This window comes from Lates calcarifer, linkage group LG1 (genome assembly GCF_001640805.2).
Source record: "Lates calcarifer isolate ASB-BC8 linkage group LG1, TLL_Latcal_v3, whole genome shotgun sequence".
NCBI lineage: Eukaryota > Metazoa > Chordata > Actinopteri > Centropomidae > Lates > Lates calcarifer.
Genome location: NC_066833.1, coordinates 22,394,836 through 22,411,966, shown reverse-complemented (window position 1 = coordinate 22,411,966; position 17,131 = coordinate 22,394,836). Strand labels below are relative to the sequence as shown.

Here is a 17,131-nt window from a genome sequence, read left to right as displayed (position 1 = left end):
CATTGCTGCAAAAAAAACAAAAAACAAAAAAAAAAACTCTTCATCTGGCTTAAAGTCTTCCTCTCATTTTTCACTTTTTTCAATCCTTCCTATTGCCAATCTCACATGCAAGTCTTTTTATAGGGCGAGTGATTCTACCCACTCACAAGCTGTTCGCTCTGCCACATACATGCAGTTCAAGGCTGTGATCACATCTGTCATATTGTCTCCAAAGGAATGCGCAGTTATAGTGTTTGTCTTAATGAGGGAGACATGTTTTGTGTGACCTTTTTTTGGAGCAGTTTCTCCACATTCTTTAATGTAGTGATTGTTTCCATCATGTGATGTTGTTGCAGGCGTTGAGTGCCACTGCTATTCCCATAGGAAATTACATACATTTATTCCCCCTTCTCCTTTTTGTTTCCAGCTGTCTGAATACACGTTGATTCTGCTATCTGCATGGATGTTTCTCCCAGCAACCAATGAAAGGCTCCTGATTGCTTTGAATTTCTTGCAGTTTAGCTCCTGGCTCTTTTTTCCCGTCCCCACCTCTTAATATAGATTACGGTCTATGACTGGCACCCCAAATAAGAAAGAGCCCATGTCTGTGGTACTACATGTATATTTCCTCTGTCTTTAAACATCTAACAATTCATCATCTGTCATCCAGCCTGTGTTCTCTAAAACATTTTGACTTTAAATGTGGATATACACCGATCAGCCTCAACATTAAAACTACTGATTAATCATCTTAGTACAGTACAATGTTCTGCAGGGAAACCTTGGGTCCTGACAGTCATCTGGATGTTACTTTGACACGTACCACCCACCTAAACATTGTTGCAGACCAAGCACACCCCCGTTGGCAACAACACTCCCCAATGGCAGCAGCCTCCTCCAGCAGGACAGTGCTCCCACCACACCACAAAAAATTGCTCAGAAATGTCTCGAGAAACATGACAAAGAGCCCAAGGTGTTGACCTGTCCTTATACTGCCCACATCCCAATCTGATCCAGTATGGGATGTACTGGAACAAGCCAGATCCATGGAAGCCCCACCCCCTAACCCACAGGACCCAAAGGATCCGCTGCCAATGCCAGACACCACAGGACTCAGATGTCTGGTGTCCATGCCCCGATGGGTCAGAGCCGTTTTGGTGGAACGAGGGAAACCTACACAATATTAGACAGGTCCCACATATCTGGATCAGATTGGGATCTAGGGAGTTTGGAGGCCAGGTCAACAACTTGGGCTCTTTGTCATGTTCCTTGAAATGTTTCTGAGCAGTTTTTGTGGTGTGGTAAGAGTACTGTCCTGCTGGGGGAGGCCCCTGCCATTGGGGAGGGTCATTGCCAGGCAGGGTATGCTTGGTCTACAGCAATTTTTAGGCAGCTGGGACATGTCAGTAACATCCAGATGGATGTCAGGACCCAAGGTTTCCCTGCAGAACATTGTATTGTAACAAAATGATCAATGTTATCCACTTCACCTGTCAGTGGTTTTAATGTTGTGGCTGACAGGTGTATATGTCTGTGAATGTTTGCAATGTAGTGTGGGGCGCAGGTTCTCTTTTTTTTTTTAGTTCACTTGAGCCTTTTGAAACCATATGTCACCACAGCTTGTGTCAGCAGTCTTGATATTTTTAATATCCAGTATGAAAGGTGCAGCCTTCCAAAATCGGTTAAGGACTTCAGATCTTGACTCAAACACAATGTAACAAGTCTTTTAGTCATAGCCATCATCTTTGTACAGATACGGAGGACAAATTTACATTGAAGGAAAATCAGATCTCATCAACCTCCTTCCTCATCTTTATTTTAGAACAATTCTCACTCTTTTGTACAATATACTGTATCTGTCTATGTGTCTTGTCCATCTGTCATAACCTTCAATCAGATTGGAAATGATTTATCTCAGTCATTTATTATTATTGCACTGTTGGCTCATATCCAAACCCGAATTTGATCAAGTTCAATAGGAAACAAACAAAAAGGCCTTTTGATTTCATATGCACTTCTCCTTTCCACTTTGCCTGTCGTGTGCAATTTACACTGATTACAATTGAACACTTCACTGTTTCCACAGCAACTGATGCGGTCCTCTGTATTCCACATGTTCATCTTGAGCATGGTCGCTGTGGACGTCATCGTTGCTGCTAGCAACTATTATAAAGGCGAGAACTACCGCAGACACTATGATGAGTTTTACCTGGCAGAGGTGAGATGTCTTTTGTTTGTTGTTTTTTTTTTTGTTGTTTTTTTGTTGCTATTGTTTTTTCTTTGCTATTGTTTTATTTCCTGCTTTTTCTTACCATTCCAAATGTCAACCTCAAATCCCATTTTTTTGTAATATCAATATAATCATGAATTTTGTGTAAAGAAGTAGAAAGCTCATTAAATAATGCATACATGGTTTTTTTTTACAGTAATGGTTATTGGGAATGCCATCTGTGGTAATGTTATGGTGTGTTATTAAAATGTAATCCTGCGTAATCTGAATGATATTCCTCTGTCCACTCACATAAGGCATGATGTAACTGGGGTGTCTACCAGTTTATAATCCACACATCTGTATATGTATCCTTGTTCAGTGGATAGATTATTTTATTTGCATTAATTGTCTCATCAGATTTGGGTTATGTATTTGTTCTTTTGATTCTATAGTTTTAACATAAACACACACACATGTGACACTGTGTGTGTCATGTAGGTTTGTTTGATGTCATCAGCATGCAGGTGGGAAAGCACCAACAAAGACTGTGAAGAGTGTGCCCACCTCCCCCGTCTCCTTCATACCTCTCTCTCACACACAGCTGAGTGGAGGAGATAAGAAAAGGGGAAAAACCACACACAATATTACCCTCTCTCACTGCCTCCACCCATATCATGCAGCCATCGATCTGCAGATTTGTTCCAATCTGTGTGAAGCCTGTGAAATAGGAAATGGAGGCACTGGGTTTAGAGTTGGAGAAATATACATTTTACTGTTGAGGTACCAATTCTATTCTCTCCATCTTACCGTATTTCCCCTGCTGAACACAGCGATTTGTTATTGTACTTCCATAAAGTTGGTAGACTACTATAGCAAGAGACGGATATCGAACAGAATGGTCAAAATTGATGCCGCAAAAAACAGATACCGTGATGTCCAGTCCCTGCTGTTGACATGGAGCATATGTTGCTTCAGATCATTTCTTCAGATTTGTCAGCTACATGTTCATTTTCAAATCTCCTGTCCTGCCACATCCCAAAGTTGTTCCACTGGATTCAGGTCTGGTGACTGAGGAGAGCGCTTTAGTACACAAAAATCACTGTCGTGTTCATGAAACCAGTTGTGCTTTGTGGCATTGGCATTGTCCTGCTGGAGGTAGCCAATATAAGATGGTAAACTATGGCCATAAAGGGATGAATATGGTCAACAACAATACTCAGACAGGCTTTGGCATTCAAACCACTCAGTGTGCGAAGAAAACATTCCCCACACCATTACACCGCCACCACCAGCCTGGACTGTTGACACAAGGCAGGTTGGAACAATCTTGAATCACAAAATACAGTCTGAGTCAGTACAGTACCAGGACAACGCCTTGTAGCCATGAGTATATGTAGCCATTCATGAGCAATGTTGACTTAATAAATAAAAAAAAAGAAAATGTAACACAAAATATATTACATTAAAGTAGCAGATTAACTGTATCCATAGAATAAAATACCTGTAGTACCTGTAATATATACCAACATTGATTTATTTTTTCTTCATTCAATCCCAGGTTGCCTTTACTGTTTTGTTTGACCTGGAAGCTCTTTTGAAGATCTGGTGTCTGGGTTTCACTGGCTACATCAGCTCTTCCCTGCACAAGTTTGAATCTCTGCTGGTGGTAGGCACCACGCTGCACATCTACCCTGACCTCTACCACTCCCAGTTTACCTACTTTCAGGTATGAATACACACATGCACATTTTTTATGCACTTGCACAAATGCAGAATTGCATAAACATACTTAAATACGTTTATATTCTGAATGTGAAACTGAATCATCCATACTTGAAAACAGAAGCTGTGAATCATTTTGTGACATTTCTTTCCTGTGACCATGCATTAATGAGTACAAATCAATCATATCTCTCATCTTGGTTAAAAACCTCTCCTCTATTTATTCAAAATGCTTTAAATGCACCGTCACCACAAATGTAGAACAGAAATTCAGTTAAATTGATTTCTGAGTTTAACTGCAGCATTTTTCAGTCATGACACATTTTTTGGAGGACATTTACTCTTGATGTATTCAGTAGAAACGAGTTGTATCATTATTTTAATGATTTGAATCATTCATCTGAGCCTGTGTGTGCAGTTCTCAATCCTTGTATATGAGGCAGATGAGCTGGGAAAATCCTACTCTTCTCATCTAGAGGTGGTGGACTACATTATTTTTGTTTGTAAATTCCGTTGTTGCCTACAAGTTTGCATGTGTGTAAACATCCTCCAAATGTGGACACTTAACATTTTTTTCACTTCCTATTTTTAGTTTTTCCAGTTCTCATTGCAGCAATATAAATCAGCTCTGTATGTTATGACCCATGTGACAATGGTACCCTGGAGCATTGTCATTCACAACCAGAGCATTTAAGTCGTGCACTAGTCCAAGATTTAACCCTGTGACCGTCCTGTAGGTAGTATAATGTAGCTGATGAAAAGCTATGTGGACAGTCGATAGGAAACGGCTCCTTGATGCAGCTTTAATGAGCCTTGACCATACAAGCTGCCCTGATCCTGTCTGACTCTCTCAGCAGCTGTCATCCACACATGTGCAAGGCTTACATTCAAGAAGACTCATATAAACAGATAAAATGTAGCAGCAGTCCATTCACTTTTTGTTCTTTGATTAACTTCCTGTTTAAGTATTAGTATTAATTCATTTTAAACAATTTCAGAAACAAGATTGTTTTATAAAAAAAAAAAAAAAAACACAATAATTTGCTACTGTTCAGTTTGTAATACCTTAAATTCATGTTATAATGCAATTTTAAATGGCGTTAATATATTTCTTATTTAACCCTGCCTTCATTTTCCTCTGAGCAGTATTGTATGTCTATTAGCAATATTACAACTGTGAATTGATTTTTATGAAAATAGGTGCTGTAATTTTTATTGTGTTCTTTGTGCAAGTAATGCATACTTATTTATTATCAGCAAGAAAGATGTCAGTGACAAAAATTGTGACTATCTTTGGTTTTATTCAAGTTATTTTATTCTGTCTCAACAAATACAAACAGGGAACAAGCTCATATGTACAGATAATAGGTTTGTCAGTACTTTTTTTTGTTGCATTAATGCCCCACTCATATCAGTTTTTCTAAATGCAATCAGTCTTTTGCTTTTAGCTAACGAGCACTTTTTTTTTTGGAAGCTGGAAACTGGAAGTTAAGTGCCTTAGCCACGCCTCACTCTTGGGAAAATATTAATCACTCACTTTCCCTGCTGATATTTTTCCATGTAGGTCTCAGTTTAAACCGCTGACATTTAGTCACAAGTGATTAACCTTAAGGCTCTGTGCTGGGATTAAAATTGTGTTCCTAGCCACAGGAGAAGGGACTAGGCTAAGGAATCATTGATTGTCTCTGTTTTTTTATTTAGTTATATCCAGCCATTGCTAAAGGTTAGCCTGACCAATTGTGTTTCAGTTTAGATAAAATGTCACATGCTTTAGAGTGCTACTTAGAACCCTAAAGCTTTGACACAGACATACACTTGGCAGAATGATTTTTAATCAGTCAGTGGAACCTACCTTGACACTTCTCTCTGTGTGTTCAGAATTGTAATGACTTCAGTAGCAGCACGATTTAACAGTTCAGTCAATTCATTCGCTCAGAGAGCCTGCACATTGTATAATTTTGGGACATTTCTGGTGGGGATGCACCGATCCGATTCTGGTTATTGGTATCAGGCCAATATGGTTTAAAATGCTGGACTGAATATCTGTGACAGTGACAACGTGACACATTATGCAATTCAATTTTATGTTAAGCATTGCTTTGTCTTGCAAGAGGCTGGAGCCAGAAGCATACATATGCAGCACAGCTAGAAAGCCATTCTCTGAGTGTCATCTGTAGTTAATCAGTGGTAGCAGACGCACAATAGTCTTTGTTAGGAAAAAAAACAAGGTTTTGATTTAGCCATGCAACATCATTTATCGTGTTACCTGGGCCTGAGCCTGAATTGTGTTTTGGGATAGCCTCTGGTGAAAGTAATTTGTCTCGCACATCTCATCAAAGCGATTATATTCAAGATTGTTTATTGCACATCACATTTCTGGATGCTAGGAGTCAAGATATGTTTTTCCTCTGAAAAAGTTGTGTTTAGTTCTTTAATTACAAATAGTTCTTTAATTACAAATATATGTAAATAACATATATAACACATATATATATATATATATACACAGTGTGTGTGTGTGTGTGTGTGTGTGTGTATACACTTCATATACACATATAAAGTGTAGTGTATTTTTTTGTTGTTTTCCTCTTTTGATCCCAGTATTATATGTTTCCATATAATAGACTAGCATGAAGCAGCGTAATATTAATGTTAAAACAAAAAGGATCAATATCAGATCAGTACTCAGAATTGAATGATAATCATAGTCCTGTATGGTGTTGAGGGCCAGTGTGATATATGATTAGAGCTCGGCTCATTTGTTGGTGCTGCAGAACACTAGATAGTCATAGCAGCTTTAAGAATAATATGTTTTATGATGTAATATATTTAACTATATTTGTGATTTATTTCTATTTTTATTAAATCAATGGCATGTATTTTAGTTCCTTACTGATTTGTTGGTCTATGGCTGGGGACAAAAAGAAAGATAAGTGAATTATTCATTTTTCTGTCTAGGCCTCGTGTCCTCTGTGAACCTAGCCTCTCATGGTTTGCTCTTAGCCTCAGAGCTTGCATCTGTTCTAAAATGGATAGTGGTCATCATGGTCTGTCAGGAGTCGAACGTAGTGTCTTCCCATCCCATCTGTCATCATGCTGGGAGTGTTATTACTGTATTTGTTTACTGTAGGTTCCCTTTTAGACCAGCATCCCGCGTTGCTGTATATCTGGGGAATGAGAAATGGCCATTAATTTGGCTTAGAGCTGGATTCTAAAGAAAATTCTTTGGCCAGGGGCATCACAGTGTGAAACTCAATCAATAGCCACTCTCTGGATCCCCGATCAAAGCCTGACCAAGATGCATTACCTTTTGGGGGCTGCTGTCACCACAAGCAATTTAGGAACTAAGCCAGTTGACAGAGCACAGTATCACTGGACCTTTAACACTGGTTTAAGATCAATTTTCTCTTTCAAAATCAATAAGTAATCAATGTGCTTCTATGTTTGCTTTTGTAATTTTAACACAAGCAGCAACTTAACAGTCGAGTTGTCTGTTTTTTTCCCCCTCAGGTGCTTCGTGTGGTGCGTTTGATTAAGATTTCCCCAGCGCTGGAGGACTTTGTGTATAAGATATTTGGTCCAGGTAAAAAACTAGGCAGCCTGGTGGTGTTCACTGCCAGCCTTCTCATCGTCATGTCGGCCATCAGCCTGCAGATGTTCTGCTTTGTGGAGGAGCTGGACCGTTTCACCACATTCCCCAGAGTAAGATACCCCTCACACTCGTTCTGTCACCAAGAGAGCAATCTGAATACTTCTGAAAGCATATTAATAAGAAAAATGAAAAATTATCATAAGCTTATTTTTTAGGTTACATTACACACTTGTGTAAGTATTTTTTTTTAGGTAAGATTGGCCCAAATGAGCCAGAACTTGTAAAAAAAAAAAAAAAAAGTAACATCATCAGGCATAACATTTATTTAACAGTTTTTTGGCATATGTTTGATTTTTTAACTGTTATTAGCTTCTCTATGTTAATAGCAATCAGGAGCAGTTACATAGTAGCAGGAAGCCTGTCCAGACTGTGATTGGCCTTCTTTTTATTGTACTGCGCAAGGTGACTGCTTGCTATCAGATATCAACGCGTTCTTCCTTGATATGGTATTACTTGCCTTGATACAGCAATTTGAAGTATTTTTTTCTTACTTCATTTAGTTTGGATTGTATTCTTACCAGTGATGCAGTGCAGTTTATTTGAAAATGGATTAAGCCACCATTTTTCCACAGAAAGAGCCCCCTAATTTTGAAATAGTATTTTCACCAAATCCAAACACATCTGGTGTGAAAATACCTTTATGTTTTAATGATCTGTTCTCAAGGAAACTTGAAATGTAATTTCAGTTTAATTTGCAAGATGCAGGTAGTATATAAAATACACCAAATAAAAAAATTTAAATTCGTATGAGCAGTTCCAGAGAGACCCCTCAGACAAGCAATGGAGAGGCCACCAGATGTCGATGATGGGTTGTGTGATGGGTCGACAGATGTGGAACCTCCTTTGATTTCTAAGTGCTCATGAGCTTCTTTCTCTCTCATTAGCCACATCTTTCCCCCCTCATTTTTTCTCCCTTCCAACATTTTACTGATCCCAGGCACAGCAGGACATGAAGGGTTGCTCATAAACAGATGCCACTTGTTTGCTGTGTTACTCTCCTCTCTCCCATTTTATCTCTCTCCGTTTCCGCAATGCCTGTGCCTCACACGCGCACATGTATGCACACAGGCACTCACACATCATAGTTAATGATGTTTGGCGGTCTCCCCTATGGGCAAACCTGTTGCTGGGTTTGTCTTTATCTGCAGTGACTGGGACATGGTAGCAGGTGGGAGGGGCTGGGAGGAAGGGGGCTCCTGTCTGGAGGTGAGATTCTAAGGGGGAAGCACAGGCGTGCTATTTGACTTCAGGGGCCACCGTGTCACAGCTGGCTGTTCCATACGCCTTCATCTGCCCTCTACCAAGTAGATAAGAGGGCAGCCAAGCAGAGTTCTTCTTGCTTCCTCGCTTTTCTCCCTGGCTCATGTTTAAAAATCTCACAATTACGAGCGAGAACAAGATGGTCAGATGGGGATATGTGCATCAGCTGTGTGATATTTGCTCGCCTGTGAAAAAGCATTTTTCAAATATCAAATCTGTCTGTTTCACTGTGTAATTTCCTCTCTGTTTCTGTCTTTTCCCTGTCTCCTCACTGCTTCAACTTGTGTACTCAGTCGCCCTCTCTAGCCCTTTGCTTCTCTCATTTTCTCTCATCTTGTGCTTTCCTCCCTGTAGGCATTCATGTCCATGTTCCAGATCTTAACTCAGGAGGGCTGGGTAGATGTCATGGACCAGACTCTGGTGGCTGTAGGTCATATGTGGGCTCCGGTGGTCGCCATTTACTTCATCCTCTACCATCTGTTTGCGACCCTGGTGAGGAACCTGCTGTGTATATTAAAGTCAGATAAGTTGAAAAGACTTTTTGGTCATGGTTGCTTTTGATATATTGCATTTTTGCTGCAGTATCCCATTCAAACTCATGTTCCATTATTTTGGTCAGTAAAACCAGGTTGGGGAAAATAAGTGGCAAAAGGATACATGAATTGTTTTCTTAATGCATTCAATTAGTGCCCCCACCCCTTCAATGTTCTCTCAAGTGGTACATCTAATCACAGTTAATCAGACTTGCAGGCGTAAGAAGTGCTGACATTTCAGTGTTTGACCCTCTGAAATGGGGAGCCATCAGACAGCACAGACAGTCTCTGGATGACTCACACCTCAACCCAGACGGACAGCCTGTCTTCCAGGACAGAACGGGCAACAAATACAATTACTGAGCAGACTTAATACTCATGAAAAAGGCTTATTTTTATTGTTTATTAAGATGGTAATAATGACATTAACTTATTACAGTGTGTGCACACACAGCATATGTTCTGAAGCACTTCCTCTTGTTGCATTTTAGATTCTGCTCAGTCTTTTTGTGGCTGTTATCTTGGACAATCTGGAGCTGGATGAAGACCTGAAGAAGCTTAAACAGGTAAGAAACTTGTGTAAACTATGTGCAGAGACTAAACATATTTGTATTCAGATTTACAATAGCAGGTATTATCTGGGAATCATAACAGTTCATTTATTTGCATATACAGCATGATGATTCCAAACAAAGTAAAGAATCCACAAAGTAATGAATATCTGGTAGATTTTTGGTGCCTCTGTGTTAGTGGTTAAATTGTGCAGCAGGGGTTACATATTGCAAGCTTGATTTTCACTGCATGATTTCAATTTCAGCCCAGTCAGATACAATGAGTACTGACAAATCCACAAACGTTTAAGATGATAATTTGACCCAGCACCTCACCAACTTCCTGAGCCTTGCTAACAAGTATTAAAACTAAGTGTTGCTGATATAAAGTGGAACACTACTCTGCAACTGCAGAGCCTAATTTTCACCTTGGAAGGTAACTTAGGTGGAAAGTTTAAGAGAGATTTAACACCTTTTCCAGAGGTTTTAATATATTTTGATATTATTTCTGGATCAAAAATCATTAAGGAAAATCCTGTCCAATGACAGCCTAGCAGGTGATGTGTAGTATAGGAGTATAGGTTTTTCTTTATATTGAAGGAGATGACTATGAGTCACCTCTTAAATGCAATTCTGGTTCTAAATCTAATTCATCCATGGCCTTGCCAGACCAAAGTGAGCAAAGCTTAAGTTGTGAAATGCTGCAAGGCCACTGTGGCTGTGTTAATGATCCATTCTGGTTATTACATTTTTAAGTCGTCCTGTGTTTTTTTCCATGTACTTTATGTGAATGAGCCACTAACGACTTTGTAAGTGGAAATTTTGTGATGTTATGAGTTGTGATGTTCCACATGAAAGTTATTTTTCTATTAGTGTGTTGTTGTTGTCTGCTCATTTCTTGGTCTTACACATGAAGTTGAAATGCCAAAAAAAAAAAAAAAACACAGAAAGAAGAAATTAAACAATTTTGGGAACAAGAGAACTTCCAATTCCAAATGTTCCATTTGAATGAAGCAATTGTTTCAATATGTTGCTGTGAACAATCTGAGTCTCTTTTCATCATGTACTGTTCTCAGTGTGTTCTCAACTGTTCTCAAATTTTCTTGGTATTCTTTTCAATATCTGACCTTTTCCATATGGATGGTTGGTTGATGAAATAATGATAATTGATTAATGATTGAAATAACTGTTGGTAAGCAGCATGGACACCCAGTGCATAAATTCTTCTTGAATTTGGGAAGTTGTAATGGATTGGATTAACATAACTGCCCTTTTCATTAACTTAAAGTAGCATGGTCAGTAGATATTCCAGAGCAAAATGTGAAAGAGTCATGCAACACATTTAAAAAGTGTCATTTTCTCCCTGTGATGTGAGGTGCTGATTTGCTGCTTTTCTGTCTTTTCTGCTACACTTCTGCTACCCGGGAAGATTAGCAGGGTTGGATTATGTGTCCACATGTGGGCAGGGCTCTGACTAATTTCTTCATTCTCACCTTTTTGGGGCTCTTCTCTAGAGAGTTCTGTAAGTGGGCAATTAACTTTTAAAAAACAAAACCCTGTTGTGTGAAAAAACTGGCACTTACACCCAAAAATACACACTAAGGCCTTGGTGCTAGACACTGCTCGACGGGTGAACTTTAATAAGCGGTTTCTGCCATCAAATGCAAATGAAGTTTAGCTGCAGACAGATTTCTATAGGGAAATAGCTTTTTGAATGGCCACAGACAGAGGATTGCTCAAAATTAAAGCCCCTGGTCAGTTTATATTTGCATACTGTTACATATATTAACTAATCTGTAAGCTCACCTACATGAACAGGTTTGCCACACACACACACACACACACACACACACACACATGCACGCTCACAGCAAACACTATACAGAATGTGTGCTCATAGCTGGCTGGCAGGTCTCAGCTTGCCTGGACAGGTTATTTCCCACCCACAGCTGAGTGATTAGGCGCAGTGACTGTAAAATTGCCTATTTTACTGGTGCTTCAATCACGGATACAGAGGCTGACTATAAATAGACCGTAGATGGTGATCACCCTCCCACAAGAGAAGGTTTCTCTAAACATGGCAAAAGCCCAATGACATGTCCAACCTCTCTATAAGAAATACACACGTGGGCTGTGAGAGATGAGAAACCAATTACTGTGTAAGCGATGAATCATTTTTACCTGCTGTTTGATGAATGGCTTCATTGAGTTGGTAATGTTTGTTATTTGTCATTAATGTGACATTTGTCCATGGCAAGCTCCTTAAAAAAAAAGTAAAAAATAACCACCCACCTAATGTTTTTCTTTTTTTTTTTAAGTTCTAAAACTTGGTTGATTTAGTGAGTCTTATGGGTATTGAATGGATTATCAATCAATATTTAGAGTGAGAGTTTGACACACAAAAGCCATATATGTATTCTCTACCCTGGGACGTTTTTAATCATTTCTTCTTCTCAGTTGGTTGAGCACACAGACAGTCGCTATGTTCAAATTATTTGGAAATAATGGAACAACAAATTGAAGCTGAATAAACTGTTCAAGGAGTGAGTTCATGCACATTATAGAATTTTGTCTCAGTGTGTGTAGTTTTGGTGGAAAGCTGGGGTGGGGAGGTGCACAGGCTGACAATACAGAGAACATGTTTCATTGTGGAATATATTGGTTGATGTGTCAATGGGAGCAAATCAGGATTGAATTTACTGTTAAACTGAATGTTGAATTTGTAGCTACTGAAATCGCTGGTGATAGTATATCTTGCGCTAACATCACATTCCCCATCACACTCAATGTGTGTCAGAAAATCAGTTTATGAAACCAGGCAAACACGTCAGCTTCCCTCAGACGCCATTGTGTTTTGCTCCCACCCATGAAAGACTTCAGGCGTACAGGACGCGTGTGGCTGCAGGTGTGCCGGCGCTGTCTTTTTGTGTGTCTTTGGTGTGAACGTGTCACATTGAAATGAAAATTCACACGAGCAGTCAAGCTTTGAGCGATAAGGCCCACCTGCACAAAACAATTATACGAGATGATAGCGAACCATTTTTCAAATTATTTTCAATATACAGTATGTTTTGACATGGATGTCAGTGTCACATTCTACTGTATGTCACATTCTTGTTATCCAATACCATCTGACTTAAAGATAAAAAATAATAACAGTAATACATTCATTAATTTAGTGTGATTTAGTGAATGTAGTCAATGTAGTGCACTGATTTAAGACCTCTTGATGAGCTCTGTGTACAGTAGTTCACAACAGTCCTGATCATTAACTCCTGGGAGCACTGGCTTTCTTGCTTCCTCCCTTAAGCCATTCCTTATGTACTTAAACAATGTTGTTCAGTCAGCCAAAAGTTTGACTGACCCATCTTGGGAATTCATTTTACTTTCAGGCATAATAGGTCAGCAACATCCTCTTCAGAACAGTCCTGTGAGTATGTTACTGCAGCGTCAGTAGATGAATACAGACAGGGAAATACAGTACCTGTGAGTCATTACGTACAATGAAATATGCACTTTAGAGGCCAAATAGAATAGAACTAATGCTGTTAACAACAGCAACTGTGACAGACTGCAACATAAACATAAAACTTTGATAGGTCCTATAAGACCATACTTAAATAGCTTTTACCTTGAGTTTCAGCTTAATGAAGTTAGAGGCAATATTTCTCAAACTCCCACCCAGTCACTATAATCTCCTCCATTATCGCCTATGTCTGTGCTCAGTGGAGCATTAATGAAGCAGATCAGAATGGATGGCAAGTTACCAGGCAACACTTTTTGATCGTCATCATGTTGGCAGCAGGGCGAGTTTACATTTCCACCTGTCATTCCATGAGTATAAGCTACTTCTGCTTGTCCGTTGCCACAGCCAGGTGTGTGTTTATGTTTGGCCATGTTGCTGATTTGATGATGACATCATCAATAAGGCATGTAGCTAAAAACATTTGTCATCATTTGTATAGTGACTGCAGCCCAGCCTTTTAGGGGGAGTGACTTGCATCTGTCAACCTCGACAGACCATTTGTCTCGATTTGGTTTTTCAATGTTTCAGGCTTGAAACGTCAGGAGAGGCACAGTGGCTTGTGGGTACACTATGATCTAGCACATCAGTGTTAGCTTGCTGCACTCTGATGTGAGCTGCTGGCAAGTGAAATAGTTCTGAATCTTTATATTGTAATCACAGCCTGAGAACAGGAATTAAAGTTATTCACTCTCAGTGCATACACAAAATCCATGAACACACACATTCATGTGCATGCACACTCGGACATGCACACAGTACATACACACAAAGAGTCAATATTAATAATTAGTGAGAGTAGGCAGGGCTGCAGCAAACCATACCACACTGATGAGCCAGGAGCATTGAAGTATCAGGATTTTCTTAATGGCACACACACACACACACACACACACACACACACACACACACACGCACGCATGCGCCAGTGTGTGCTCCACTCATCAGTGTTGATTAGGATAATGCACTTATTGCGAGAAATTAGGTTTGCTTGAAATGAAGTCTGGGACAGGAGAAAGGTAGACAGCAGAGGAAAACAGAAGTGAAGGGAGGAAGTAGACTCCATCTCCCCCCACCTACCCCCCAACCCTACACACACACACACACACACACACACACACACACACACACACACACACACACACCATGCACTCAAAGATCAGCCTCCCAGGTGTTTTTGTTCATAGCTGATGTGATACTTGGAAAAGCTTTGCACTGCTCATGGAATCACTTTTATCGAGCAGTCGCACAATCGAACCGAACACATTTATTTCATGAAATTTACAGTGACTGTATTTGTGGTATGTAACAGGTATTCCTAGACAGATTTCTTGAGAAACACTGTGCAAAAGCAGTGCAAAAGTGAAATCCTTACAGCATTACTATGGAGATTTCAAAGTGAAATAACCCTGCAGTAATGGTGTCTTGTTTTCTTAGTCAGTATGTCATAGTAAAAGCACGATACAGCAGTTTATTTCAATTTCAATCTGTTCCATTACTTTGTTGAATTTAGGGGCGCTACATATCTACATAATGTGTTTTTGGGCTTTGTGGCTAAACTGTTAGATAATTAACAGAATGACACAACAACTTTGATGAGACTATTAGTGGAATGCTAGATTTATTCTGAAGGGGGTGAAATTGTTTGTTACTTCTTGTCACTCATCTATCTTTTCTAAGATAAATGAATGCAGGGAATGTTTTTACTCTTATTCTTTTTTTTGTTTTAACTTGCTATGTGGCATTAGTTGGCAATAATCATAAAGCCACAGTCATGCATCTAAAATGTCACAGTGCAACTCAGACACTGTGTTTTCAATCAGAGGAAAACAACAACAGTGGGCCAATGGCTGCATATGGTTTGAAATACGAGCCTGTCTATTGGATCTTGTTGCTGCCCGTTATTGCTCTGCCTTCATCTATGGTGTCACAGGTCGGTGGGCGTTGTGATGGAAGAGACTGATGGCCCATCTCCATCCAACAAATCATTCCTGCCCACAGAGCACTGTCTGGAGGACCAGGGGGAGGTGCAGGGAAAGGGGAAAATGTTTATCCTGTGCCGGTAGATATCAACTAAATAGAAAAAGGTGTTTACCCCTAAGGGCAGGGATGACAATGATAATGTGTGTGTGTGTGTGTATGGGTATGGGTATGAATTGTCAGTGGTGACAAATCAGTGTGTGTGTGTGTGTGTGTGTGTTTGCGTACACACTAATTTTTGCTTTTCTGTGTGTGTTTGTGTGGAAGTAGAGATGTCTGGCAATCAAACAGGTCCTCGGGCCAGGTAGATGAGTCGTGAGGAACACATTTGGGAAATTGTTAAATAAGAGCAAGTAAAATGGCAGGAGAGTGAGAAAAGCTAAAAGCTGCATTTCCTTCATCTATAGTACTGTTTACATAATGCATGCAGGCAAAGAGACATTTGAATCCTTTGTGCACTGAGCTCTGAGACCTTGCACTCTGTCTTTTTGAAATAAGAAAAGAGAAAATGTCAAAGTGTGCCATATTTGTCTAAGCAAAGAGGAGAGGGTGTAGCTGTGTGTGCGTTTGGCCTGTAGAGAACGTACAGTACTGTGCATACTCTGTGGGCACAGTGATGGTTTTCCCATGTAACCAAAAGGAGAAATGTGTGTGATAACATTTCAATACTGGTGTTTCTTTGTAGTTCTTTAGCTCATGTTTTACTGTTTATCACGACTGGGAAATAGAAACACAGCCATTTTTTTCTTGACCCATGAACAGCCACCTGCACACACATAGATAACCTGCAGTCACATAACATAAACAATATATAAAGTGGTGGCCTTGTGATAGGTCTGTTTATGAAGTAGAGCTTGATTGATAAATTGGCCAGGCCAACATATTTTTCTACATTAGTTTATTGCAGAAAAAATCATGTGGGTCAAATTACAATGGACAAGAAATTGGAGCACAGAAATGCCAGATATTTTTTGAAATATTGTAGAAGTAAAATGATGAGACTGCCAACGAGAGTGGGCAGTGGCACTGGTTTTCAGACTGGTGTTTAAGTTTAAAAAACAAAGTCAGACAAAATTAATAAATTCATGCTCAAATTTAGGAAATCCCCGTACATGTGTTTCTGCATCTTGCATGTTTATTCAAGAAAATAAAAATACATTTCAAAAATGATTCAAAAATACAGTATCAATTTGACTCTACTTTGGCGAGAAGAAAATATACATCAGAAGAATTTCCAAAAGCAGAATCCTAATTTGGTTCATGAGAGTTCACACATGTAAGTTCATACATGTGTATATGTGTGTGTTTTTAAGCTACTGGCCTTATATGCTCTCAATTATTTGTCAGGATGTTGCAATCAGATACATTGTACTCCATTCATGTGTGCGCACAGTCGTTTTTTGCCTTTATTTTCATGCATACAACAGCCTTCAGAAAGGATTTCCTCTGCACACACTTGAGGGTGACTGCTATTGTGATGTACTTCTCACAGCCATCTAGTGCAAGGCCTACAATGCAAAATTTGAATTATGATTTGTTGTTATTCAAGGATTTATGGCTGAACCAGATTAATGTGTATGTGTGTGTGTGTGTGTCTCTCTTTGTACCGTAGAGGTCTGTGTGGGCATCAGTTGTGGTATGATGGATGATGATGGATGACTACTCTCTCAGATCCCCAATATGTTATATATAACAGTTTAACAGACACAGTTGAGAGGG

The 17,131-nt window shown here is 39.5% G+C and overlaps 1 protein-coding gene across 1 annotated transcript in view; it reads left to right on the top strand.

The window, feature by feature from the left end:
• nalcn (sodium leak channel, non-selective) overlaps positions 1–17,131 on the top strand; it is a 64,040-nt gene that overhangs the window by 24,811 nt on the left and 22,098 nt on the right. Inside the window, 5 exon segments of the mRNA XM_051072415.1 lie at positions 2,066–2,197; positions 3,750–3,917; positions 7,424–7,615; positions 9,180–9,317; positions 9,850–9,924. Of these exon segments, the coding sequence (XP_050928372.1) occupies positions 2,066–2,197; positions 3,750–3,917; positions 7,424–7,615; positions 9,180–9,317; positions 9,850–9,924 (705 nt within the window).